Genomic DNA, 25,799 nt, shown 5'->3' with positions numbered 1-25,799 from the left:
GATGTTGGAGTGTAACTGGATTGGGATGTCCCAGACGTTTATGCCAGATCTCATCACTTGCAGCGGCTTGACCTGTGGAGTAGAACGCCTGAAACTGAGACCCTTTCAACTGATACAGACCGTTAGTGTTTCTTCCCCGAAGCAGAACCTTCTTGGTTGCCTTATCATACACAAGCACATTGTTACGGTCAAAGTCAAATGCACATGGATAATCCTTAGTGAGTTTTGACACTGAAAGTAAGGACTTTGCAATATTCGGACATACCAACACATCTTTCAAAGGTAGCTTACCTGAGGAAGAGCAGATACTCGATGAACCGGTGTGGGTTATTGGAAGGAACTCACCATTTCCAACCATAACCGAGTCAGAGCCGTGGTAGGCTTGAGAATGTTGCAAGTGACTTGGTGAGTTTGTGATATGCGCAGATGCTCCTGTGTCTGGAAACCATTCATGACCTTGTGTATCCTGTATCTCAGACATGCGGAGAGCAGCTAGAGCGTTGTGAACCTCATCATAAGCGTTGTCAAATCTATGCCAGCACCTCACTGCTACATGTCCTGGCTTTCCACATATTTGACACACTGGTCTTGATTCAACTTCAGATGAAACAGAGGATCTTGATGACGATGAGGCTGAGGAGATGTGTTGAGGGAAACCCCGACCTCTGGTAGAGAAGAAGTTTCGACCTCCTCTGCTTCTTCCTCTGTTTCTTGTGAAGAACTGCCTTCCTCGTGTTGAGTCAAACGCCAGATGTGGTGTCACGCCTGTGTCAACACTGTAGCTTCGGAGTCTGTCATCAAAAGCAGTGAGCCTTGGTATAATGTCGTCAAACGTCGGAGTCTGTGCTGTATCCATCGTACCTTCAATGCTTGTCTTGATGGGCTCGTAGTCTTTTCCTAATCCCAGTAACGCCGCAAAAATTTTCATCCTTTCTGGAACTGGACTGCCTATCGATGTAAGTTGGTCACAGATGGACTTGATTTCCCGCAGGTAGTCCATCATTGGCTTCTCGTTCTTCAAAGTCGTTTGAAGCTTCCTCTGGAGTTCAAAAAGACGTGAAGACGATGCTCTGTTGAAGTGGTTTGCGAGAGTCATCCAGATCTGAGCTGATGTGGTGCAGTCAAGGACCACGCTTTGAATGTCTTCAGAGAAGGACCCAAGTAGCCATGACTGGATTACTTGGTCTGTTTGAAACCAAAGAGCATAGTCTGGGTTTGGAACTGGAGTGGCAGTGCCGTTGATGTTGGGTACGGTGAGAGTGTGAACCGGCTGAAGAGCAGATCCAGTAACAAACCCTAACAGACCTTGTCCGTTAAGAAAAGCTTCGAACTGTCGTTTCCACAGAATGTAGTTTGTGTCTGTGAGCTTCACAGTCACAGATGTGACTATTTTGAGAGATGGAGGAGCGTATGGATCCATTGCCATAGCTCTGATACCATAAAGAGATTTGTAAACTGAAGAAGATGATGCTTTAATTACTGAAAATGCATTTCATTGAACCTGCGAAACTTGAGGTTACATCTATGGATATTTATACAAAGATTTAAAACCCTAGTGTTCCTCGACAGATGTCATGATCTTATGATGCTTCACAATCAAGGGCTGAGAACTGATTTGACAGCTTCAATCCATTAGGAAGAAGAAGATTATCACAGACCAAAAGGAAATTGAGACGTAACCGAAACAAACCAGTTTACACTCGTCTCAATTTGGTTATCGAAACCGGAATAAACCACTTGACCATTTCCTGCAAATCCAAAATCAAAACGGTAGAACCGCAGAAGCTTTCCTTTTCTCAAACTACTAGTGTCTTACAAGGTCGGTTAGCTAACAAACCGGTCGGTTTAATCTGATTTGAATCCTTCGGCTGGTTGAACCTATAGTTTAGACTAAATTTAAAAGGAAATGAATCCAATAAGCCAGCCAGACAGATCCTAAATCTCGACGACGGAGCTGTCTGGAGAGAGAGAGAGAGGAGGAAGCAAAGTAACTAGCTAGTTCCAAGATCGGAGCTTTAAAAATTCTGAATCGTCTCCACATCTGAACCAGGTGAATTTCGTTTTTGGTAATTCAATTACTTTGGCATGATTAGATTCTGAGCTGTTGTTGTTCTGATGAATCAAATATATAAGGATATGTATTATAAAGATTCGATTTTTTATGTTCTTATGGATGGTTTCAAGCTCCTCTGTTTCCACAATCATTGTAACCTCTTAGTAAAGGCTCTAGCTTGTTATGACCACTCTCCTCTTGCTTGTCCTCTTTTGGTTTGTGTGTTACAGTTATAGTCTTCAGTTACCTCCAATGGAACCTGTTACGTGGCCAAACGGTGGGACTCTCACGAACGAGTGGGTCCACGGCCTCATGTCATCTTTCGAATGGTCTTCATGGAACCTCCCTCCTTCTCAGTTACCTTCGGTGATGCCCGTCAACGTCTTTGACTCCCTCATCCTCACCGCTTCCAAAATCCTCCACAAAGAACGTAACATTGTCCATGTCGATGATCTTGACTCTGATTCCAAAGTTGTTGTCGTTGGTGACGTTCATGGTCAGCTCCATGACCTTCTCTTCTTGTTAAAAGACGCTGGCTTTCCGTCTCAAAACCAGTTTTACGTCTTCAACGGGGACTATGTTGATCGTGGTGCTTGGGGTCTCGAGACTTTCCTCGTCCTCTTGTCCTGGAAGGTAACAACAAACTCTTAACTAACTATACCCTTAGGCTTAGGCTGAAGAACCGAACCAAAAAAAGGAGGTTCGGTTCGGGTTTTGATCATACCAGTTACCCGAGCGGAACCTATGTCTCTAGAACCAAAAAAACCGGAACCAAACCTGGATACCCAAATTTCTATAATATAATTTATATACTTATAAATATTAACTGTATTTAGTTTTAAAATAGTTAAATAATTTTAAAATACTATTTGTAAACCGAAAAACTCAAAAATGAATTACCATATTTTTTTATCCGAAATATTTTAAATTTATCCGAATTATCCAAATTTTTATCGGAAAAAGGTTCTCATATTTAATCTGAATAACTTGAATTTCTGATCTTTTAACCCGAATTAACTGAAAAACCAAAACCGAACGGAATCCAAAATTATCTAGGATATTAGCCGGTTCTTAACTCTGTTATCGAACCGATCCAAACTGAATTTTCTAAATACCCGAATAGATCCCAAACCACTCGAACCCAAAAACGAAAAAAAAAAAATGCCCAGGGCTACTTACCCTTGTGTTAATGCTCATATCTTTTTGGATGTTTAGGTTTTGATGCCTGACAAAGTCTTCCTTCTCCGTGGCAACCATGAATCCAAATACTGCACATCTATGTACGGTTTCGAAAAAGAAGTGCTTACAAAATACGGAGACAAGGGAAAGCATGTGTACCGCAAATGCTTAGGCTGCTTCGAAGCTCTTCCTTTGGCTTCCATCATTGCAGGACGTGTTTACACAGCGCACGGAGGGCTTTTCCGCAGCCCGGTCTTGCCTAAGAGAACAAGGGGCAAAAAGAACCGCAAAGTGCGTCTTCTAGAGCCTGAAACGAGCTCATTGAAACTCGGTACTCTAGAAGAGTTGATGCAAGCTAGAAGATCAGTTCTTGATCCTCCTTGGGAAGGTTCCAACTTGATCCCCGGAGATGTTCTGTGGTCTGATCCTTCAATGAGTCCTGGCCTTTCGCCGAATGAACAGAGAGGCATTGGTCTTCTTTGGGGTCCTGATTGTACAGAGGAGTTTTTGAAGAAGTGTGAACTGAAGTTAATCATAAGATCACATGAAGGTCCAGATGCTAGAGAGAAGAGAGATGGCCTAGGTGGAATGGACATAGGATATACAATAGATCACAGTGTTGAATCGGGAAAGCTTATCACTATCTTCAGTGCTCCAGACTATCCACAGTTCCAGGTGTTTTTCTCTAATCTAATCTGACTGACACAAGAAGATTGATGCGGATCAGAATCTTTATATTGTCATTGTTGTTGTTGTGGTGCAAGGCAACGGAAGAGAGGTATAGAAACAAAGGAGCTTATATTGTATTGCAGGCTCCTGACTTCACTGATCCTCAGTTTAGAAGTTTTGAAGCAGTTACTCCACGACCAAAGGTAGTTAGTTACTTCACCATTCTTGTAATGAGCAACTTGTTTGGATGCATATAGTGTGACATTCGTTTCTTTTAAACGTGCAGGCGAATCCGTTTTATGACTTTGAAAACGTGATTGATTCTGATGATGAGATGGATAAGTCTGCATTGGACACCAACGAGGAACAAGCAAGTCACTGACGCTGAGATCGTGAATATAGCTGAAAGAGGAGAGAATCTTGTAATGGAAGTTTTTTACAGTTTTTTTTTTATGATTGATTTTACAAAAAAAAAAAGGAGCCAAGTGTAAATCAGTTCTGATTAAAGTTGACACATTTGGAGAATTATTATTTGATTATGGATTTAATACTTCAGGACACAGAAGAAATGCTGAGGCTAGAAGTTAAGTTTAACTAGCTTCAGTCTCATTTTAGTTCATAGTTCTTACGTTTTTACTAAACATAGAAACCCTGATCTCCTTCGGACATTAGTTCTTTGAATCAAGCTCTTGCCTTTGGACTTGGATCTTTTGTTTAGGTTTTAATGAGAGTGTCAACTAATGATTGCAGAGCTGATAAAAATTGCTAGGGATGCCTCAGTCACAGAACAGAGCCATTGGTGGGAGTGTTCCCCATTATCATCACTTCTCAACACCAATATATATGGTTAGACATTTTGCAAACCTGAAATGTTACTTAGGTCGACCCTTGTAATGGATAACCAAAAGCATTTAAGCTTGAATTGACTTGCCAAATCATAAGTCGAAGTGGAAAGTGATTAAACCTACAAAAGACTCGCACCAACCCACGTGGGTGTTGGGTTTTTACTGTGTACCTTGTTCATCGACAAACTTCGACATGTACTCACCTCAATGTTTTTAATGCTTTCATGTGCACAGACCTAGCTTCTTAACAATAATAGTTGAAACCTCCATGTCAAACCTATATTATTATAAGGTCTTATCTCGTCTCTCTAATAACACTTTTGAAACTTTCTTAAAGTCACATACCTTGAATTGTAGGTGCTTCCAGTGATTTCCACATATAGTTTTCACTTTTCCATGAATTATTATTACTATGTTTATTTTTAAGAAAAAAATAATGCAATAAAAGTAGTTGTGATTTTGTGTGATAAGGTGACAACAAATGTCACAATAAGAGACTAGAAGTTTGTTTAGTTGACTTTAATGCCAAAATAGGACAATACCTATGAATCATTGATGTATTAGGCAATGCAATAATGCCTTCATTCATTTCATCTCCTAACTTTCTTCACCTAATTTCCTAGCTAGAGATGTGACAACCTGTCACTGGCAAGCATATAATGTTGGTTTTTAATTTAGATTTTAAACCTTTTTTAGTAAAAAATTGCTAGGGAGTAGTAGAGGGATACAATATGTATTTTCTGTTTAATAAAAGAAAAACATGAATGGAGAAGAAATATATTTAATGTGAAGAGGTAAATGAACGGGTCAATTCAAGTAATAAACTTACCGGTGAGGTCCGTATTTGGAATACTATGTGAGGAGGGACCCCCTCTGCAATTAAAGCCTCTGTACTTTTTTTCACTCTTTCTCTTCCGTGCAACACGACATTTTATTATTTACCGCGCGGTTTACAAAAAGCAGTGGGCCTGGGCCTTCTCAATATCATTAAATATAAGTTTTTAACCACCTCTGACCTCACTGTAAAAAATACGATCAGTAAAGCAATCTCCATCGCGCCTTTATTACCCCTCTCTCTTACGGATAGTGGAAGAGAAGCTCCAAATTTTCCTAATATATCACAAAAATAGAAGTTTCATATACTTTTTTTTTTTTTTTAATAAAGCAAAATTTGAAATTAGATTTTTCTAGACCTAAATAAATATCTTCTGTTCAGAAGAGAGAGACTGTGATCGATGGCTGAAGAGGAGATGGTGGCCGATGAAGCAGTTACAGCTCCGCCTCGTAAGGTCCTCCTCATTTCAGCTGGTGCTAGTCACTCCGTCGCTCTACTCAGTACGTATCTCTCACTCTTTGTTATCGGTTACGGAGATAGATGATCACCGGAACTGTAGAATCGCCGGCGTTAGTTTACCGTCTCTGTAGTTTATGTCGTCTCCGTTTAATGGCGGCTTGCGAGGAAGCAATGATTCGATGTTTGATTTTGATTTTGATTTTGAATATTTGGTAGCTGGGGATGTTGTTTGCTCATGGGGTAGAGGAGAGGATGGACAATTAGGTCATGGAGATGCAGAGGATCGGCCTTCTCCTACGCAGCTAAGCGCCTTGGATGACCACCAAATCGTTTCGGTTACCTGTGGTGCTGACCACACGGTTGCTTATTCACAATCACGCATGGAGGTCTACAGTTGGGGATGGTATGCTTCTGGATTTTGTATTTGAGAACACTCATTGGCACAGACGTTAAGCCTGGATCTGATCTCTCTCCCTCCATGTGTTTCTGCAGGGGTGATTTTGGGAGGTTGGGCCATGGGAACTCGAGCGACTTGTTTACTCCGTTGCCGATCAAAGCATTGCACGGTGTTCGGATAAAGCAGATTGCTTGTGGGGATAGTCATTGTTTGGCTGTGACTATGGAAGGAGAGGTGCAGAGGTATTTCACTCAAGTGTAGTTTTGTTGGTTATCGTGTACATTTTTGTTTTGTTTTCCAACGTATCTTCTGTGTATAAAGCTGGGGGCGCAACCAGAATGGTCAACTTGGTCTGGGGGACACTGAAGATTCTCTAGTTCCTCGGAAGATTCAAGCCTTTGAGGTTTGTGTCCCTATATATTCTTCTAGTAGCATAATGAAAACATTTTTTTTTGTCATTGTAGCTTCCTGAACTCACCAAAGACAATCTGCTTAAGAATTGGTCAATCTTGGGTCCAATTACAAAACTTGCTCTTCTTAAAGAGACGAGTATTAGTTAAGGGTCCACATCTGGTGGAGAAATTTTCAACATAAAAGTTAAACGTATGTAGGATTGGTAACTAGTTATTTGTTTTTTGTTTTTTTTTTGGGGGGGGGGGGGGGGGGGGGGGGGGGGATCTAAAAATAGCTACAACTGTGGGTAATAATATCTAAAAATAGCTAAAAATCTGTGGAGACTGTAAGTTTATGTAATTAGGTAGCTTAATGCCCAGTGTTATATCAGCACTTTCAAATTTTAATGGGTGCAGGGAATACGAATCAAAATGGTTGCTGCTGGTGCAGAACACACTGCTGCGGTTACAGAAGATGGTGATCTTTATGGATGGGGATGGGGAAGATATGGAAATTTGGGATTAGGTGACCGGAATGACCGCTTGGTTCCTGAAAGGGTTACTTCTGCTGGTGTAAGCTATCAGACTCTTGTTCTAGAACTATTATAAACACCTGCTACTTGTTCAAACTTGCCTTTGAAATTCAGTATTCATGAAATTAACCGAAGATAGTTCAGTGAGCCTTGCCCTTGATTATGTGCGCTGCACTATGCCCGTTTAGCTGTAAAGATTGATGGAGTCACAAATATATGCTAGCTAGTTTCACTTGATCGGTGTCAGGGAAGGGACCATAAATCTTTATAGAATTCTATAATCGAAGACAAATTATTTTGTGTATTACCAGCCCTTGGGGTATCCTACATGGATCATTGATGTCATGTATGCTCCTTTTAGCTTGACACTTCTTTTATTTATTTCGGCTCTAATGATTCACATTTTTCTGGTTGCGGGAACTACACTTGTAGGCTGAGAAGATGTCGATGGTTGCTTGTGGATGGCGGCACACGATATCAGTTTCTTACTCTGGAGCATTATATACTTATGGATGGAGCAAATATGGACAGCTAGGACATGGTGACTTGGAGGATCACCTTATTCCTCACAAACTGGAAGCGCTGGGCAGCAGTGTTATATCCCAGGTGACATTTGAAATATCCATCAGATGGGGTTAAAGTAGTAAAAGTTTCTGACAGTTATTGCCTGTTGAAGAAGGCTTTTCTCATTGTATATGTATCTGCTGATTGTGTTCTTCTGGCTCAGCATCTTTTTGATTTTCTTGGTTATTTTTTTCCAGATTTCCGGAGGTTGGAGACATACAATGGCGTTGACTTCAGATGGAAAACTCTATGGATGGGGTTGGAATAAGGTCAAGAATGTCTTACTTTTTGTTTTTATCTGGACATTATTTCGCAGGAATGTATAGAACACAATCTATCATCTACACATTGCTTTATGCATCCACTTGGGTAGTATTTTAAGGAAAAATCGTGCAATCCATATATTGGGTTACTTTAGTAACTTACCTCCAATAGGACAAGCTTCTAATTTTCAGTCTTTTTAGCATGCAGTTTGGGCAAGTAGGAGTGGGAGATAATATAGACCAGTGTTCTCCTGTGCAAGTGCGGTTTCCTGATGACCAGGCATGTTGCTTATCTTATAATGATCCCTACGAAAATTTAACCAGACAGCTTGTCACACTGTTCGCCAGCTATATTAATCAGCTCACGTCTCTCAGTTTACTGTTTTCTTTTCTAACGCACACAAATCTTTGTTGGAATTTCATAGAAAGTAGTACAAGTCTCATGTGGATGGAGACATACCTTGGCTGTGACTGAACGAAACAATGTGTTTGCTTGGGGTAGAGGTACAAATGGACAGCTCGGCATTGGAGAAGCGCTTGACAGGTAAAAGTTGTGATCATCTAGACGCTCATAGATTGCATACATTTTGGTTTTATGAACAGAGATATGATTGAAGGTTGGCCATTGATATCGCTGCTTCCACTAATCCCACTGCTTCACAATCCGATTCAGTACCCATCGTTGATAATGTGAAATGGATGTTTTGGCTTTCTGGCTTTATAGGAATTCCCCCAAGATTATAGAAGCACTTAGCGTGGATGGAGCAAGTGGACAACAGATAGAATCTTCTAATTTCGATCCATCTTCAGGTAAAAAGGAAATCTATTCTTTAATAGCACAAGTGAGCTAATAACTCAGTTTCTCCATTGCCTTGCTATAGGGAAAAGCTGGGTGTCACCATCAGAGAGATATGCGGTTGTTCCTGATGAAACTGTAAATGGTTCAAAGGAAGGCAATGGTGGTGATATCAGTGTACCACAAACTGATGCTAAGCGTGTACGAATCTGAGTTGGGACAATTTATTGTCTTTTTGTGTTTGGTTTGGTCTCGGAACGTTTATCAATCATCTCTTATGGGGTTTAAGGTTTGTTTGTACTTATTATAATTAAGGTCCATAAGGCCCAAAAGCTAATCCACAGTACAGTCCAAATCTTATTGTATCCCCATCTTCTATATATTTTATCTTCAAACCCACTAAGGCCCAGATGCTGATATCGGTACATATTTGGTTCGGTTTCGGTTCTAGATATTTTATGAAACATTCGGTTATTTACAACTTTTTTACTCGATTGGAGTTCTCAGTTATTCTGATAACAAAATTGAGGATTGGATCATATGAAAAAAAGGAATAAAAAACGAATATAAGTAATTTTGGATAAGATAAAAAGTCTTTAAATATCGGATTGTTCGGATAAAACCTGGGTTATTCAGATAATTTTAACTATTTCGAATAAAAAAAACTATTCATGTAATTTGAATTTTCGGGAAATTTGGTTTAAAAATAGTATTTTGTTATTTAGCAACTAAATATAATTGACAGTTTAGATATATAATACAAAAATTTCTTTTAAATGTTTGTCACAAAATAGCTCACAATAAAAAAAATGACCAAAAACGTTTTATTAAAGAGTAAAAATACATTTATACCATATGGTTAACTAATTTAGAGTTAGAGTAGTTAAGCGGTGGGGTTTTGAGGATAGAGTTTCAAATTTTAAAAAATAAAAAATAAAAATTAAAGTTTTCAAAATAAAAAAGAGGCTATTTTAATCATTTTCTTTATTGAAAACTATTTTGTGATAAAAACTTAAAAATTGTTATTTGAGAAAATTACCATATATAATATGTATTTAAAAATTTTGATATCCATTTGGTTTTCAGTTCCGGTTTCTCCGTTTAAGAGATATAGAATCTATCTGAATATTTATGAAATTTGATTAGGTCTCAGTTTCGTCTATCTCGGTTCTCGGTTCAGTACAGTTTGATTCGTTTTTCGGTTCCAGGGATATGTTGCCAGGCCTACATAGTACACGCTTATTTGAATGAAGGCCCATAAGGACCAGACTATGAGCCAAGTGAAATCAACAGGGCGTGATCTGAAAAAAGCTAAAGCTTGCAGATAGGAAACTGTTCTTCATGATGTGTTGGGTTGATGAGCAGACTCCGGAAGTGTGGGCAAGTTTTGGAATCATCCGTAAGGACAGAGAAGAACTTGGTGGTTGAGCTCAATGATTACAAAGTGTTTTGGAGACGTGAAGGAGAAAAGGTCATATCAGAAAAGGTTGGGTGGTGATTGAGGAGATAGAATGAGGTTTATGTACTGAGTGAGTTTCATGCTTTAGGTGTCAAGTGCGTTGACATGAAGTAAAAACAGAGGAAATGTAAAAAGCAACATTGACGATTGTAAACCATATACATTCATCATAATCAATGAGTATGAACTTATTTTTCTAAGATGAAGCAATGTACATTTTTCTCTTAACAATAGATTACAAAGAAGAGAGAGATGGATTCAAGTGTCATTGTGAGCATTTGAACGAGAAGCCCAAATACCAAACACAAGAAACCAGAAGATGAACAAGATTACCCAGTAGCGTGCAGGACCATACCTAATTCTAGTGAGCACAACCTGTTTTCCAAGTTTTTTGTGGATTAGTAAAAACAAAAGTCTAGAAAATTTGTAAAAATGAGATTATTTACTTACAAATCTGAAGAAGATGACTACTATTAAAGCACATAGACCACCAAGAAGAATATGAATTCCACTCCTAGCAGTTTTCTGCGTGAATTAAAAAAGAAACGTTAACCAATAATACCCATTAGAGAGGCTTAGACACACAGTTTAGTCCATGGCATTACCTTATCAACACGAGGAGCAATGAGCCAGACCAAAGTAACAGTGAGCAAACCGGTAGCAAGTAGAATCCCTGTACCTTCCACAGCCCATTTAGTTGCATGGTTTTCCATAGGCAACATGTCAAAGCTCACAACACCTAAAGGTTGTTCCTGAGAAGCCACAACAGAGCTGTTGCTGTTGTTCAGGGAATGAGGACTAAACCATGAAGATATCTCACTAAGTCGTTGCCTTCTAATGACAGCAACTTCATCTGTACTCAACGGTAATACAGAGTTTGGATCTGTTCTTTCTCTTATCGCCGTGTAGTCTCTCAAGGCACTGACCACTTTGTTGAAATCACCAGTTTTTATATTTTCCGCCGCATTCCCGCAGATCTCACAGACTGTAGAACCGTGGTTGAGGAACCATTTGAGCGCACAAGCGTAGTGTACCAACGCAAGCTCGTTTTTGCAAGAACATCCAAGCTCAATCAATGCATCTTGATGATGCTGCTGGATTCCCATTTCGATATCAATGTTGCTCTTGACGATACAACTCTTCTGCTCAGCCTCAGCATCGTCTGCATTGCTTTTACGTGCTTCTGGAACCGGAGGAGTGATCTCCAAAAGTCCTAAGGCAGCATCTCCTCGTTTGTCGGATTCTGTAGAATGGCATACACGACAAGTTGGCAAACCAGAGTCACCACTGTCTGTACTGTAACGCGTCTCAACTGCTGCTAGTTCCTCGTTGTTCTTGACGGGTGGAGAACCGTGATCATTGACTCCACAGTTTGCTGTCTCCAACTGATTCTCTTTACCCATCAAGCCCCCCCCCAAAATAAAAGTTATGTTTCTTCACAAGACCACACTAAAAGTTCACTTAGATGATGTAGCCGTTTAAAGAGGCCTTCATTTAGACAAGACAACTCAAAGATCCAATAAGGCAAATGGACCACACTGTATCAAGTACTGTACTCTTAACAGAGAAAACAGATGAGCTCCTGCAGTGAAAACAGTAATAAGATGTCAGTCACAAACATTAAGTGGAACAAGCTTATGGTAACACAACACTTTAACAAAGGTAGAAGGTGAATTCAATAATGTAAAAAAAAAAATCATTATGATCCAAGCTTACATTCAAGAAGGAAAAAATGCATAAACTAATGATGATGATGATGCAGCTAAATTAAGGTATTAGGCTTAAAGTGAGAATGTGATACATGAGTGAGGAGAATGTATAATTTATAATCAGTTTGATCACATATCATCCCAGCCTTTCAGATATTAGAAGAGCCAAAAACATGCTGAGATCAACTCAAAAACAAAAACAAAAAGAAAGATACCAAAAGACATGACAAAATGATGTCTGAAACTAAATAAGTTTATTCAGCAGGTTGTACCTGAGCATGAGCAATTGCATGAAATCCAAACGAAAGAAACCATTAATAGTAAGTATATAAAATATATATATATACAGAAGCAGATGAAAGCAGCCATTAGTCAGATTAAGCAGCCATTACTACAATTGGTTAACTGAAGCAACATGAAGCAGCCATTACAATATTTTTTTAACTCAAGCAAATTAACATAAAGTAGCCATTACATTATTCTTTATTAACAGAAGCAGATTAAGCAGCCATTAATTCAACTTTCAAGCTCTCTAGACAAAATAAAATAAAATCACGATTTAAACAATCTGCAAAATTAAAAATCAAGCATGTGTCTAAAATCAATAAACTTGGCCAAATCTATAGGGTTTCGGAGTGAGCAAACCTCCGTCAAATCTTGGATTAAGATCGATTCATGGGCATGCGTAAAGAGAGAACCTTTCGAAAAATTCAGTCTCTTTTCGTTTCTTGGTAACAAGAATTTTCTGGGAAATGCTGGTCCTTTTCGAGCTTCGATTCGAAAAGAGTTCTTTGCCACTACACCAACCTTCACAAGGTGGTGCTGAGAAAGCTGGGTGTTTTTTAATTCTATTTATTTTCATCACTATTCAACGTTTTCGAGATAAATTTTTTTAAAAAAACTGTCCATAAAAACCGAAGAAAAAGATAATGGTATTTAAATTTTTGACTGAAATATTATTTCCGAATTTATTGTCATAAAAGTAGATTTTGCGGGAAGAATCTTGACTTCATATTTCATAACAGTTCTTTTAATACTTTGGAAGTTGGAATATAGAGTCAAAATATTAATTTTACTTTCGTAAGATGTTTAATTAATGATGACTAAAAGTTTGTATAATCCAGCAGAATGTAAAAAAAAATTATTACTATAGGGAAAGTTAAGCATTGAACTTTTTATTTTGCTCAAAAGCCGAAAGACATAGTGTATATACTCTTCCATAAATTGGAGATATCCACAAGTTAAAACAAAAAATCTCAATATATAAGAAAGTACTATCTGGATAATAGAAAATAAGATGATATGTCTCTTTTTGGCTGTTATTTTTTCTCGTTTTTTATTCTCTGAATTGAAATTATAATTCTCTGTAATTTTGGTATGGACGTAAAAGAAGCTTATTTATGAAAAAAGCATGATAATAAACATAGTTGATTTATTCAATTTTCCTCTAAATAATGAAATTTTAGAATAAAAACAAAATTTACTATAATTTGTTTTTCTTAAACAGTAAAAATAGAAAAAAAGTTATTTTAATAACCCTGAAAATCCAAAAAAACTGCGGTTTGGTAAGACAAATCGAATCTAGGTGATGGATGTTCCAACCTGAATTCTTTTACTATTTAAACCAATGCAGCTTGGTTGGGGTTTATAGGTCTTTTCTTTTTGCTTAGTTTTCATCATGTTCTTGATCCTTATTACACAAATAATTTGTCTTTCCTAACTTAAGCCTCTTTCCCTTAGGAAACTTGACACCACCTTGACGTCTACGTGTTTGCCACCACTTCATCTTCTTCCTGCCATGGCTCTGCTTTTTCATCTTCGAGTGTCTTCTACGATGTCTCATCAACCCTTCCACTAACGCATGAAACTGTCCACCTTTGTTCTTATGTTTAGTCACCAAACCTTTAGATTCTGACTTCACCCTCCTCTCGACTAACTTCTCTTTGTTTTTCTGAAGATGTTTCTTCACTAAATGCTTCCATGCTGATGGCTTGTGGCCTTGCTCTTTACTCTCATGGTGGTGGTGGTGGTAGTGGTGATGGTGAAACACTTTACCTAACTTCTCCTTGAATCTTTTAAGCCTCCCTTTAGACTTTTTGTGAGGGAGGAGAGTCTCCTTTGAGCTGTCTCTCCTTTTGTGTGGAGGAGAGTCACTTTCTTGAGAGTTATCATCACTCCCTGATGATTTATACGATGAGTCTTCTGACTCGGTGACGCTCTCACCATGAGTTTGCCAGCTTGACCCAGTGGTTGAACCTGTTTCTCTAGACTCCTCTTCTGATTCTTGATCTGTCGTAGAAACTTGTAAGCTTGTTCCAGACCGTGTGTTACCACTCTCTTCATCCCATGTCTCGGTTTCTTGATCCAACAAAGTTGGTTTCATTCTGTTACTCTCTCTTGGCTTAGGACGATGAGGTAACGGCGGACGTGACCTGACCAAAACAACTTGATCATCAAGAGAACTGCTTCCTTGTGACTCAAGATTCAAAGTTCGATCATCACCATTATTATTCACACTTCGAAGTCTAGGTGCTAAATTCGAGGTTCTTGTACTCCTCAAACCAGACACAGAAGCTTGATAGCTTTGTCTTCGTGCCATCAATGCTTTCTCGCTTAACCGTTGAAAAGGTATTACAGAAGATGAGTGTTCTTGCATGTTGCGTGACTTGCACGTCTTTGTTCTATCACCACGACTAGAGCAAAAACGAAAAGCAGAAAGTTGTGTTTCGATACGTTCGATTGAATCAACGACTTCCTCTGTTAAACCAACCTTACTAGGCAATTTAATGACACCCCTTGAGACTGAGTTTCTACTCGGTGTTGGCAAACCTAACTGTACTTGTGCAAGTATCTGTAACCACATTACAAGAAGAAAAAAACACAACAACATGAACATGGTGGGAGAACCAAGAGCGGTCATGGATCTAATATGTATTTCAAAATGACCCCCCAAAAATTTTATAATAATTTTAAGTAGAAAAAAGTTTCAAAATGTGTAAATTTGTTTCTGTTGAAACCTTAATTAAATGTTTATATATAGCCTTCAAAATATCGATGGATCTTGAACAGAACCGAACATGAGATACTAACTAACCTTGGTTTGTCTAGTCAAAAGCTCATTGGTCGCAGAATCAAGCAAACGCTTTAGTAGAAACTGAGTGTTCTCATCTAACTGCAAAATTTCAACGTTACTAATGTCAGATCAATCGATGATAGAAACATAGGGTTCTTTAGGTTAAACTTACCAGAAAGGCTTGTGGTATGGATTCATTGTTTGTATTTGAGTGGAGAAGACCGTATAGTCTTCTCAGTGACTGAAGATCGGTCTCAAAGTTGAAAGGATCCATCAAAAACTTATTAAGAAAGAACCAAGAAAGAAAGAGGGAAGAAGAAGAAGAGAGATGCATCAGATTGGAGTAACGGAAAAATAACCGTTTGCAAATAAATAAACCGTTGGTACGGCAGTAACGACTCTGCATCGACTTTGGTTCTTCCCGGTTTTTCTCTTAACCGGTCGAAAATTTGTTAACTCTAAAAAACCAAGTAAACTGTAATGCACTGCCTATATAACAAATTATCATTATGACATTATCAAACCACAATAACCAATTGATATATATAAAAAACACATAAGCTCTTATCGGTAACCTTGCGGAATAGCGAAATCGCTTTTAGATGCGATTACACAAGTATTTTATCAATCGCAAAAATGTTGCGGAATGAAGAAAACGCAAAAATGTAACAGACAAAAAATACGAAGAAAAACTTCATTAAGTGGAAAAATAAGTTTTAGTTGATTATTGACAAATTCAACACTTTCATATTATTAGATTATATAATAAAGTATTTTAATCAGTTTAGTAAATTTTAATTTTTTCCGCAGCTAATTTAATTCCATATTTTGATTTTTGACTATTTTTTTCCACGATTCCGAGATTATTCAATGTTTACCAATCAGAGCCATGGTCTATCTTCTGGTGAGCCTTGTGTGCAGAGAAGAGCCACTTGAACAATGTCTTCAACTTCTTTGGAGCCACTTGAACAATGTCTTTGGCTCTCTGTTCTCTCAAGTCTCAACAGCTTTTCTATATATGTTTCAAACGCATAGTTCAGTATTTTCATTATTATTCAATCTTCTTATCCCTCTGATGTAAAAAAAAAAAGGCAATGCTGCTTTTAGGGAAAGAGAATCCCACTAAATTGATTGATCTTTGATTTCTTTATTGGTGGTCTTTTGTTTCTTTATTTTGGGTGATCACTTTCAGATCATTGTTCATCTCCAATATGATAATAATGAACTATGATCTGAATGAATCAGTGATTCAAAGTAAGCTTTATCAAGAAGTAGATTATGATGGGAAGATAGCTTCTGATATAGGAATACACATAAGCATGATTAAGAAGGTTTCACTTGTTCAGATTATATTCCACTATTATGGACGATGGCAATGCAAAAGGGCATTTTATATGTACTAGAGTTTTTTCCCGGGCTACGCCCGGGTTTTTGCCTATGATAGTGTTCGATGGATGTTCTAGGTAAACAATTATTTTTTCTCTATCTTGAGATAATGCAAAAGTTATAACATCCAAGGCTATGTTCACATGTCTGAGTTCTTTATTAAAGTTAGGAACCATTTGAGAGATTCGCTAAGTATTTTGTTTCGCTTCCAATTTCGTTTTGTAAAAGTGAATAGTTTTATCAGTTTGTAATTTGTTTTAGTTATTTGTATTCAGTGAGAGTAAAGAAGAGGAAAAAGACTTTTAAGGTTGTGTTTGAGATAAATGTCTGAGAAATGTAAAAATTTAGCAGACTATTCATAATTTTGTTATTGATAAAGGCTCGTTTTTGTCCATGATGCAATATTTGCTCATAATATTTTAGGTTTGATTACATTATAATATTTCAGTGTTATTTACTAAATCTAATAGGTTTAAGAAAATTAAAATTTTGTAAACAAAAACTATTAGTATATAAGCCAATATTAACTCTTACTAAAAACTCATAGAAATGTTTTTATAAAGTTAACCAACTTGACTACTTGAGTGTATATATATAACTAAGGGAAATTGGGTTTAATAACACCAAAAAAACTATAATTCACTATCTAACCAAAATCTTACCCTCTCTCCTCCATTCTCTTCCTATCTCTCTCTTCCCTCTCTAAAAATCTAATTTTCTCTTTTTTGGTTATTTCACAAATAAGTCCTATAATTAAATTCCTTGTAGCCTCAGACCTAAAAAAAAAACTGCCCCGTTTAACATAGGTTTATAAGTCAGAAACTTTTATATGTCATGAAATTGTTGTTAAACTTTAAAATTTGTAAATTTATATATTCACTTAAGATTACAGCATTTAAATTTTAAGGAAACTTAGATTTTAATTTAAGTGACTTTAAATTGGGTAAAGTGGGTGTTTTATTTCAGTGACTTTAAATTTGACGTGTATCCGTGATAGAACCAATAATTTGGTTATTGGATATGCAATCCAATTTTTTCTTTTTCTAAAACCTGTTATTTAAAAATCTGTTAAAACCTGCAAAAATTCGTCTGGGACAACTGATAGATGAATTTTATTTAATTTTCTGTAGTTTTTAAAATTAGTTGATTCCTTTTTTTCTTTAGTCATATATAATACTCACTAATTTATTTGATTTCTGATTCTTTATCTTTTGAAAAAAAATTCACTATACATCTAAAAATTAAGTGAATAAAAATGAATATAACAAAAATTAATTAATGTGATTTGACAGTTTTTACAATTAGGAGAATTTTTTTTAATTTTATTAAATTTATAAAAAAATCATAATTTCCATAATATTCAAATACATAGATAATGTAGATTTGGTCAAAACACAAAAATTAATCGTAAACTATTATGATATTTTATGAAAAACTAATATCACGACTAAGAAAAAATATGAGAAAAGTAGATTGAAGTTGTTTTTTTTTCTGTCTATCTTGAACTCCATAACTCTCATGTAGATTAATGTAGTGTTACTTTTTATTCTACTTCATGTAGATCAAATTGAGTTAAGAGGTTATATATTGTAATTTCATAGATTACTTACTATAATAATTTCACAGATTGGTTAGCACAAGCTTCAACTTGACACTATACAAAAATATAATGAAATAACATATTGTTCTCTTTCTTACCACTGCTTCCAAAATTACATGAAGCCTTTGTCTAAGCCCTAAATGTTGCTTCCTGTTTGTAAGAAAGTAAAAAATTTCCAAATTTCAATGGTTCGAACATCTCTTTTCCACGTTGACCTTGTTGTGCCCAATATTATTTCGCATTCCTAAGCCGCAGAAGATTTTATCATCTGCAAAAGATTTTATCATCCTGAGAAAACAATTGGATTAAAGATTTCATACTATCAATATTGGAACGCAGTGGAGTACAACAAAGTGACATGTATATAAAGTATAAACCAAAAATTACTATAAAAAGGTATATAAACCAAAAATAACCTATTCGATAAATACAAAAGTAAACAATATTTAAAAGAAAAAAGGATAGACAAATACTAAACAGACCAAATCAGCTTTAGTTCAACCAAAACAAAATGAATAAATGTTATCCTTTTAAAAGTATGTAATTTATAATAATATATTGTAATAATAATTAAAGTCAGTATTCATTGAATATTTTTAATCCAATATGAGCAAACCAAAACTAAGGAAAATGGAACCAAACCAAAGTTACTTAGATACAATTGTAGAAACGTGAATGTTAATTTCTGAAAATGTTAAAAATGGAGGTCAGATGATAAGAAGGTAAAAACAAAAAATTGTATTGATTAACGTAGAGAAATATTACCTTGTGTCAGCAGAGTTACGTATATCGAAAGTACACTCCCCGCATGTTCTTTACATGTGGCCAATGAGTAGTCAGCCAAAAAAAATCTATCAAATGGATGTAGTCAAACAACATAGGAAACACACATCGATAAATTTGGATATCTTGCTTGCTTTAGTATCTAGGCATAGTAGATTTGGGCTAAAGGGTGCTAAAAAGACCACCAAACGCCAAATATGGTAAATGATGGAAGGTGATTAAACTTAGCGTAGTATCTATACATGACGGTTTATATTTGACTGAAAACACTCGTCTCCGAATTGTGTCCCATTTGTGGTGTAAACCCAAGCAAGCTATTGTTATAACCATTCATATAATGATCATATATCATCGAGGAGAAACTTAAAGGAGTTTAGGTTGTGAATACAGCGATAGAAAACTCACCTGATACTCTTGCCATGACAACCTTCCCAAGTTCCCAGCATCAGAAATATTAATGTATACATCAGACGACTCTAGATCATCCCTCCGGCTTCTGGCACAACCTAGATGTGCGACATCTTGCATACCTTATTATTCCTCTGCATATGAAGCAACATAAAAGATGAATGTAAGAAATATATATACATATATAGTGTGTGTGTGTGTGTGTGTGTGTGTGTGTGTGTGTGTGTGTGTGTGTGTGTTTGTGTATTTATACAGAAAGTAGGAAAGATAACATGCAACAATCAACAATACCTGAAGACATCCCATCTTCGACCATATTCAACATGCTGGCCAGAGTTTGAATCTTTCCATCTTGATGCTGAAATAAATGATTATATATTTTAATAAGAGTACAAATATTTCACAAAACGTGGCAGAGATAAAAGAGAGCAAATAAGTTGAAAAAGACTACACATGATAATAAATTTAGAATACTGCATGAGGAGGTATGGTTTGAACAAAAATCATGATCAAATTGCTTACGATTGAGTCGTTCCAAACATCCTAGAGGCTATGACCAAGCATGTCTGTGACCTGGAATAATTATAAATCTTTTTTTATAAAAACTACCTTAACAATCACAATGTATAACCAGGCTCATACTTAAACTTGCCATGTGTATGCAACAAAGGTTACTCTGAGCTGGTACATACCAGGAGCTCCTAATATGTAAAAAAACATGAGCATGTCTTATTGCTTCTTTGTAATTGCCTCATGTAGATTACATCTCTTGCAACCTTTAATAACATAACAGAGGTGAAATTCTGCACCAGTTCTGTCTACTGCATAGTCAAGAAAGGTATCACAAAATGCAAATATGAAACATAATACATGAGTTTTTCGTACATTTAAAACAAAGAAATCAAAGTAATACATATGAAAAATTACTACCTTTGCTTAGAGGGAGAGAGGAGAATATCTTTGGAGTTGCTTCTACATTACTGCATAGACAAACTCGGGGCCTTAGTGTTCACATGGAACCTTCAACAAAGAAGAAACACTATTTTGTAAGATAAAGAATTTTCTATACAAAACCTGTAGCTTACAAATGGATATGTGATACAAAGTTCTCATCTGCTCTTTGTTAATATATATATTTCATGAAATATACTCACAAAAGAAACCATAAAAGACAATGTACCTCTGCCTAATTATGTAATAGTTTTCTTACTTTTCATTTACATTATATTGCACATAGGCAGGATCTTCCTTGGCAAGAAAGTTATGTATCCTTCATAAGGATATATTTACAGAAGAGTCTTTCTCTATCTAATATATATCAGCACTAAAACTTACAGTTTCGGAAGAAGAAAATTCCCTTTTTTTGTTTTGGTAAATAAGAAGAAAAAAATTTCACATATGAAAAATAAAAGCTTGTAACGGGAATGGATGCAGAACACTTCATTGAACTCATTATTTATGAATTTAAAATCGTTTATGACACACTAAAAACTATATAAAAGAAAAGCAACCCGATGGCACATAAGAATTATATCTCCGTGAGACTTGTTAGAGTAATAAATCAGCGTGGTTATTTCAGTAAGAGAAACCAAGTTAGCTTAAAGATGCGACTACCATACAAATCAAGCTAAACAATTTGAGCTACCAACGAAATATTTATGAAAACAGAGAACATGCATCTCACAGGCCAAGCAATTGAAATTGCAAACAAACCATTACTGCAGAAAGAGGAATATCTTCTCAAATGCAACCGTTAAGAGTTTTAAGCCTACCTCTTCCCCTGGCTCTCGCCTACATAAAAGTGGATGGAAACTTTATTTTTGTTAAAGGGATAGTAAAAAGGATATAAGAAGTAACGGGAATGCAGCATCAGAATACCTTATTGGAAGCGATGGATCACCTTGGTCGTTCAAACAAAATATAGCGATGGATCACGGCATGATATATGTCCGGCCAAGAATCGTTCTCATCAGATCGGAGTTGGAGAAGTAGTTCGTGAGAGACGTGAGTAAGATATATAGGGTGAATCTGGTGGAATTAAATCGCTAAGTTGCCATTGTAGTGTTATAGTAATGAGGCTTTGATGAATCGAAGTGGTGGAGAAGTCGTTACGCCGGAGAATCAGAACGTCGAAGTTCGGAATACGAATAGCAAAAGACATGTTGTTTAGTACAAATAAGAAACTTAATAGTTTTGATGGGCTTAGAATGATGACAAAATAGCCTGCTTTAATAAATTACATGGCCTGATTTTGCTGCAAGTTGGATTTGTCCGTGAAATTTAAAAGATGAGATTGTCTGATGTGGCAAAACTTAGAACATAATTGGTTGAATAAAAATGCACACGTGGACTGCTTAAGAGTTGAGGAAATCTCCCTTTTAGTACTGTGATTATTACTCTCATGTCTTATCTATGACCTTCGAAACGAGAGGAAAAGGATAAATATACAAACTAATTAAAATGGAGTTAACATGGACATATATTTCGCAAGAAGGTTTTTAGAAAATTAGGTAAATAAACAGATAATGTGATGAAAAAGCAGACTAAGAATATACTTGAATATGTTCTTATGCTCAACCCTTTATAAATTGGCATACGATTCTTCACCTTACTGTGACTTTTGCTCGGTCTACAAAAGATCCGATGATCATCCCAATCTTCAAGGAATATTTAAAGTGTAATTTTTTCAACAAACACAAATATATTTTCTATTTTATAAAAAAAATAAAATGAATTAAGATAAGTGGATAGAAATTAAGAGAAGAAGAATATTTTTGTTCGCAGATCATTTAAAACTTACATGCTAGTACTAGATCAGACCTTTATTAAACGTAGCTTAACGACACTTAACATTTGGACTATTCTTTACAATTGGTGTACTCAGAAACTCCAGCCACAAATTACTGCAGTTAATCCAGAAACAATGAGCCACTTAATCATTAATCACTTTTATATAAGGGATTAAAAACCTGTTTGCTTCTTCCTATATCATTATTACCTGAGAATTAATATAGCCTTGTGTCAGACTGTAAAAACATGCTTTTCCAGTTTCCAGATAAAGAAGACTTTTTACTAAAGAAGATTTCACTGGAACGAGTTCCAATATTCAACACTGTTGTAAAATGTTTTATTTTACCAACTAGCCCTTTTAAATCGTGTGTAGTAAACACGTGTCTAATATATAACAGGGGTAAAAAGAGAAAGTAAACCAAAAAGTAGCGTTGGGTCTATTTATTCTGATAATTTCCGCCTAAAAATCGGAGTTTCCCTCAAAAAAATATCTGCATACAGCTCGTTTCTTGTTTGCACAGTGTCATTTAGGTTAAGCCACCACCAAAGCAGCGAATATGAAAGCTAGAGATATGGATGCAGTGGAGATTGTTGATGTGGATGACGAGGAGGAAGAGGAGAAGGACTGTGAGGACTGGTGCTTCGTCTGTAAAGATGGTGGAAGCTTAATGCTCTGTGACTACAAGTGAGTCTTTCTCTCTCTCTCTCTATAGAGAAACTCAATCATAATGTTGCTGCTGCTGTTTCGTTTAAGTGTTTTTGTTCATCGTTTTGCATGTTCTTGATTTGTTTCTCCTGATGAAGGAAGGGTATTTACGTCTTTTAGGCTTGGCTATAGGAGGACTCATCATTTTCATTTTTCAAGGCTGGCTGAAACTAGTATAATTATTTATTTTAATTAGGGTGACAAAGGCTTTATCAAAATGTAAATCTTCCAAGTGTTTCTTGATCTTAGGAAAGTTCCTTTTTTTCTATTTGATACTTGTCAATATGAATATTAAATAGATGCATAATGTACTTTGCTTATTTGATGTTTTCAGGGACTGTCCAAAAGTGTATCATGCTTGTTGCGTTGAAAAGAATATCTCAGTACAGAACAATGAAGAATCTTTGATCTGTAGTAAGTCCTAACTTTATCACTATCACATACTTACATAATATAGTTTGCAGTTTAATTTTTGAAGCCAGAAGGTTATTTCATATTTTTAATACTTGCTTTCTGAAGGGCTTGTTGTTAAGTTTTTTTAATAAATTTTTCAATTTTCAGTGTGGCACAGTTGCTACTTGTGTAACAAGAAACCAAAGCTGTTCTGTCTCTGTTGTCCACATGCTGTATGTCAAGGCTGTGTTACTCATGCTGAGTTTATTCACCTTAAAGAGAACAAAGGCTTGTGCAGTCATTGCCAAGAGTATGTCATTACTTTAGAAGAGATTCAAGAATATGATGCTACTGGGGTAATGTTTCAAAACCTGCCACATCCACTGGTTCAAAAATATGATCCTGCTTTAACATTCATTTTAACTGGTTTGCAGGATAAGATTGACTTAACAGACAGGGATACATTTGAGTGTCTGTTTCTTGAGTACTGGGAGATAATAAAGAATCAAGAAGGGGTGACTTTTGATGATGTCATTGCTTCAAAGTCACGGAAGAAAGCTGCTAAGGCTAAGTCAAGGTACAAAGATGATCCCAAGTTTGAGCTTCATCATGTCAACTCTTCAAAGTCACCAAAGAAAGGCATCAAGATCAAGGATGATGATGATGATGGTCCAGAGTTTTCTTTAACTAATTATGGGGTTGATGATGTAGAAGATTATAAGACAACACTCAAACCAAAGAGAATGGAGTTTATAGGATGGGGTTCCAAGCCGCTTATTGAATTCCTGACATCCATAGGGGAAGACACAAGAGAGGAGATGTCTCAACACACTGTGGATTCAGTTATCAGAAGGTACATTCGTCAGAAAAACCTGCTTGATGATGAAAAGAAGAATAAGAAGAAAGTTCGATGTGATGAGAAGCTGTTCTCTATCTTCAGGAAGAAGTATGTGAATCAAAAGAGGATTTATTCACTTTTAAATGCTCATTTTAAAGAGAACGCTGATCATTTAGAGTATATCTCACTCTTGGAACGTGGCTTTGGTGAGAAGAATGAGAATGTTTCAGTGCCTTGCAAGAAGCAGAAGACAGAAACGTCAGAGGATGAGGAACCTTGTCAGAAGGAAGTAAAACCTGAGATGAGACCAACTGGTTTAGCTACTATCAGTGCAGATAATATAAAGCTTGTTTATCTACGCAAGAGCTTGGTCTTAGAGTTGCTGAATAAGAGTAAGAGTTTTAGGAACAAAGTGGTGGGAAGCTTTGTGAAAGTGAGGAATGATCCTAGGGATCCTATAGCGTTCCAGATCTTGCAGGTTACAGGTAAACCAGGACTTGTGATTATTTGTATTTTAGATTATTTTTACTGTTTATATTCTCATTTTTCTTCTTCTTTGTAGACATTAAAACTGCTGATGACAAGGGCATGTTTCTCTATCTTGCTGGTATAGCAAGTGATGTTAGCATTTCTAGGTTGGATGATTCTGACATAACCAAGGTGACGACTAGCTACTAATTTTTGTTCCATCTCTTAGTTATTTAGTTTTCCTTCTTAAAAGCTTAAACCTCTACACTTTCTTCTTCAGGAAGAGATTGATGATTTGAAGCAGAAAGTGATGAGTGGCCTTTTAAGACAACCAACTCTTGTAAGTTGTTAATGCAAATGTAGATACAACACAACAGAAAATTTATATTTGCATTAACATTCTGTTTTGTTGCTAATAAGGTTGAGATGGAGCAGAAGGCTAAGGCTCTCCATGAGGATATAACAAAACATGTGAGTATCTCTGAAACACACATAGTTTAAAATACTTGATGATGATCATACACTGCATCTCACATTTCTTGTGTGAATGATTGGAAAAAAAACCCAGTGGATAACAAGGCAGCTTATCATTCTTCAAAAACGCATCAACTGTGCCAATGAGAAAGGATGGAGAAAAGAATATCCTTTTTACATTCTAATCATCTTCAACACATTTTCAAATCTTTCATATAATGCTTTACACTTGAATACCTTTAACTCTATCCTACATTAGAGGAGTATTTAGAGGAGAGAGAGCTTCTCCAAAAGCCTTCAGAGCAGGAGAGATTGTTGAGACAAACTCCAAAGATCATTGAAGAACTCATCGAGATTGAACAAGATCCACCAGCTGCATCCTCAGAAAGCAGCAAAGTAGGGAATATCAGTGGTCTGTCTCAGGAAGTGGTGATGATAGATATTGACTGAGAAGCCAAAGATTCTGCAGCATCCTCAAGAGGAAGAAGATTGTTTTTTCTTGTACATTTGTCTTCTCTTCCATTAGAACTTAAAAAATTATCGGCTAATTCCTAATGGTGGCTCTTCTTTTGGTACTGACGAGCTTCTGTAGAAACAAGAAGCTTATAACTTACCGAGCTACTTATGTTTTGTAATGATGGTCTCATGTATGTAATGTGCTAGTGACATGACATGCTTAATGTTTTCATATTCATGTATATATGCTAGTGACATGTCTTGGAATCAA

The 25,799-nt window shown here is 36.3% G+C and overlaps 5 protein-coding genes across 5 annotated transcripts; 3 read left to right on the top strand and 2 right to left on the bottom strand.

The window, feature by feature from the left end:
* The first annotated feature begins 1,882 nt into the window (after positions 1-1,882).
* LOC106366262 (serine/threonine-protein phosphatase 7-like) lies at positions 1,883-4,461 on the top strand. The gene is made up of 5 exons (XM_013805847.3): positions 1,883-2,050; positions 2,284-2,686; positions 3,269-3,907; positions 3,997-4,104; positions 4,188-4,461. The coding sequence occupies exons 2-5, from the start codon at positions 2,306-2,308 to the stop codon at positions 4,281-4,283; spliced, it is 1,224 nt and encodes a 407-aa protein (XP_013661301.2). The 5' UTR covers positions 1,883-2,050; positions 2,284-2,305; the 3' UTR covers positions 4,284-4,461.
* Positions 4,462-5,827: 1,366 nt separating this feature from the next.
* On the top strand, positions 5,828-9,394 carry LOC106366241 (ultraviolet-B receptor UVR8-like). Its single transcript, XM_013805823.3, has 11 exons — positions 5,828-6,081; positions 6,257-6,443; positions 6,533-6,679; positions 6,759-6,840; positions 7,247-7,402; positions 7,795-7,968; positions 8,124-8,195; positions 8,398-8,469; positions 8,615-8,733; positions 8,914-8,999; positions 9,071-9,394. Exons 1-11 carry the CDS (start codon positions 5,982-5,984, stop codon positions 9,196-9,198), a joined length of 1,323 nt encoding a protein of 440 aa, XP_013661277.1. The 5' UTR covers positions 5,828-5,981; the 3' UTR covers positions 9,199-9,394.
* Positions 9,395-10,566: 1,172 nt separating this feature from the next.
* LOC106364139 lies at positions 10,567-13,094 on the bottom strand. The gene is made up of 4 exons (XM_013803766.2): positions 12,799-13,094; positions 11,050-12,026; positions 10,895-10,969; positions 10,567-10,819 (listed from the first exon to the last, which is right to left on the bottom strand). The coding sequence occupies exons 2-4, from the start codon at positions 11,845-11,847 to the stop codon at positions 10,703-10,705; spliced, it is 990 nt and encodes a 329-aa protein (XP_013659220.2). The 5' UTR covers positions 11,848-12,026; positions 12,799-13,094; the 3' UTR covers positions 10,567-10,702.
* A 196-nt stretch (positions 13,095-13,290) lies between these two features.
* LOC106362733 (protein KOKOPELLI-like) lies at positions 13,291-19,588 on the bottom strand. Its single transcript, XM_048739492.1, has 3 exons — positions 15,399-19,588; positions 15,248-15,325; positions 13,291-15,004 (listed from the first exon to the last, which is right to left on the bottom strand). The coding sequence occupies exons 1-3, from the start codon at positions 15,630-15,632 to the stop codon at positions 13,820-13,822; spliced, it is 1,497 nt and encodes a 498-aa protein (XP_048595449.1). The 5' UTR covers positions 15,633-19,588; the 3' UTR covers positions 13,291-13,819.
* Positions 19,589-22,624: 3,036 nt separating this feature from the next.
* LOC106366265 (uncharacterized protein At5g08430) lies at positions 22,625-25,757 on the top strand. The gene is made up of 9 exons (XM_048739491.1): positions 22,625-22,878; positions 23,234-23,313; positions 23,461-23,648; positions 23,727-24,615; positions 24,693-24,790; positions 24,879-24,938; positions 25,019-25,069; positions 25,167-25,237; positions 25,327-25,757. Exons 1-9 carry the CDS (start codon positions 22,751-22,753, stop codon positions 25,520-25,522), a joined length of 1,761 nt encoding a protein of 586 aa, XP_048595448.1. The 5' UTR covers positions 22,625-22,750; the 3' UTR covers positions 25,523-25,757.
* The last annotated feature ends 42 nt before the right edge of the window (positions 25,758-25,799 follow it).

Source organism: Brassica napus, chromosome A9, assembly GCF_020379485.1.
Source record: "Brassica napus cultivar Da-Ae chromosome A9, Da-Ae, whole genome shotgun sequence".
Taxonomy (NCBI): Eukaryota; Viridiplantae; Streptophyta; class Magnoliopsida; order Brassicales; family Brassicaceae; genus Brassica; species Brassica napus.
This window is presented reverse-complemented; position numbering and strand designations above follow the sequence as displayed.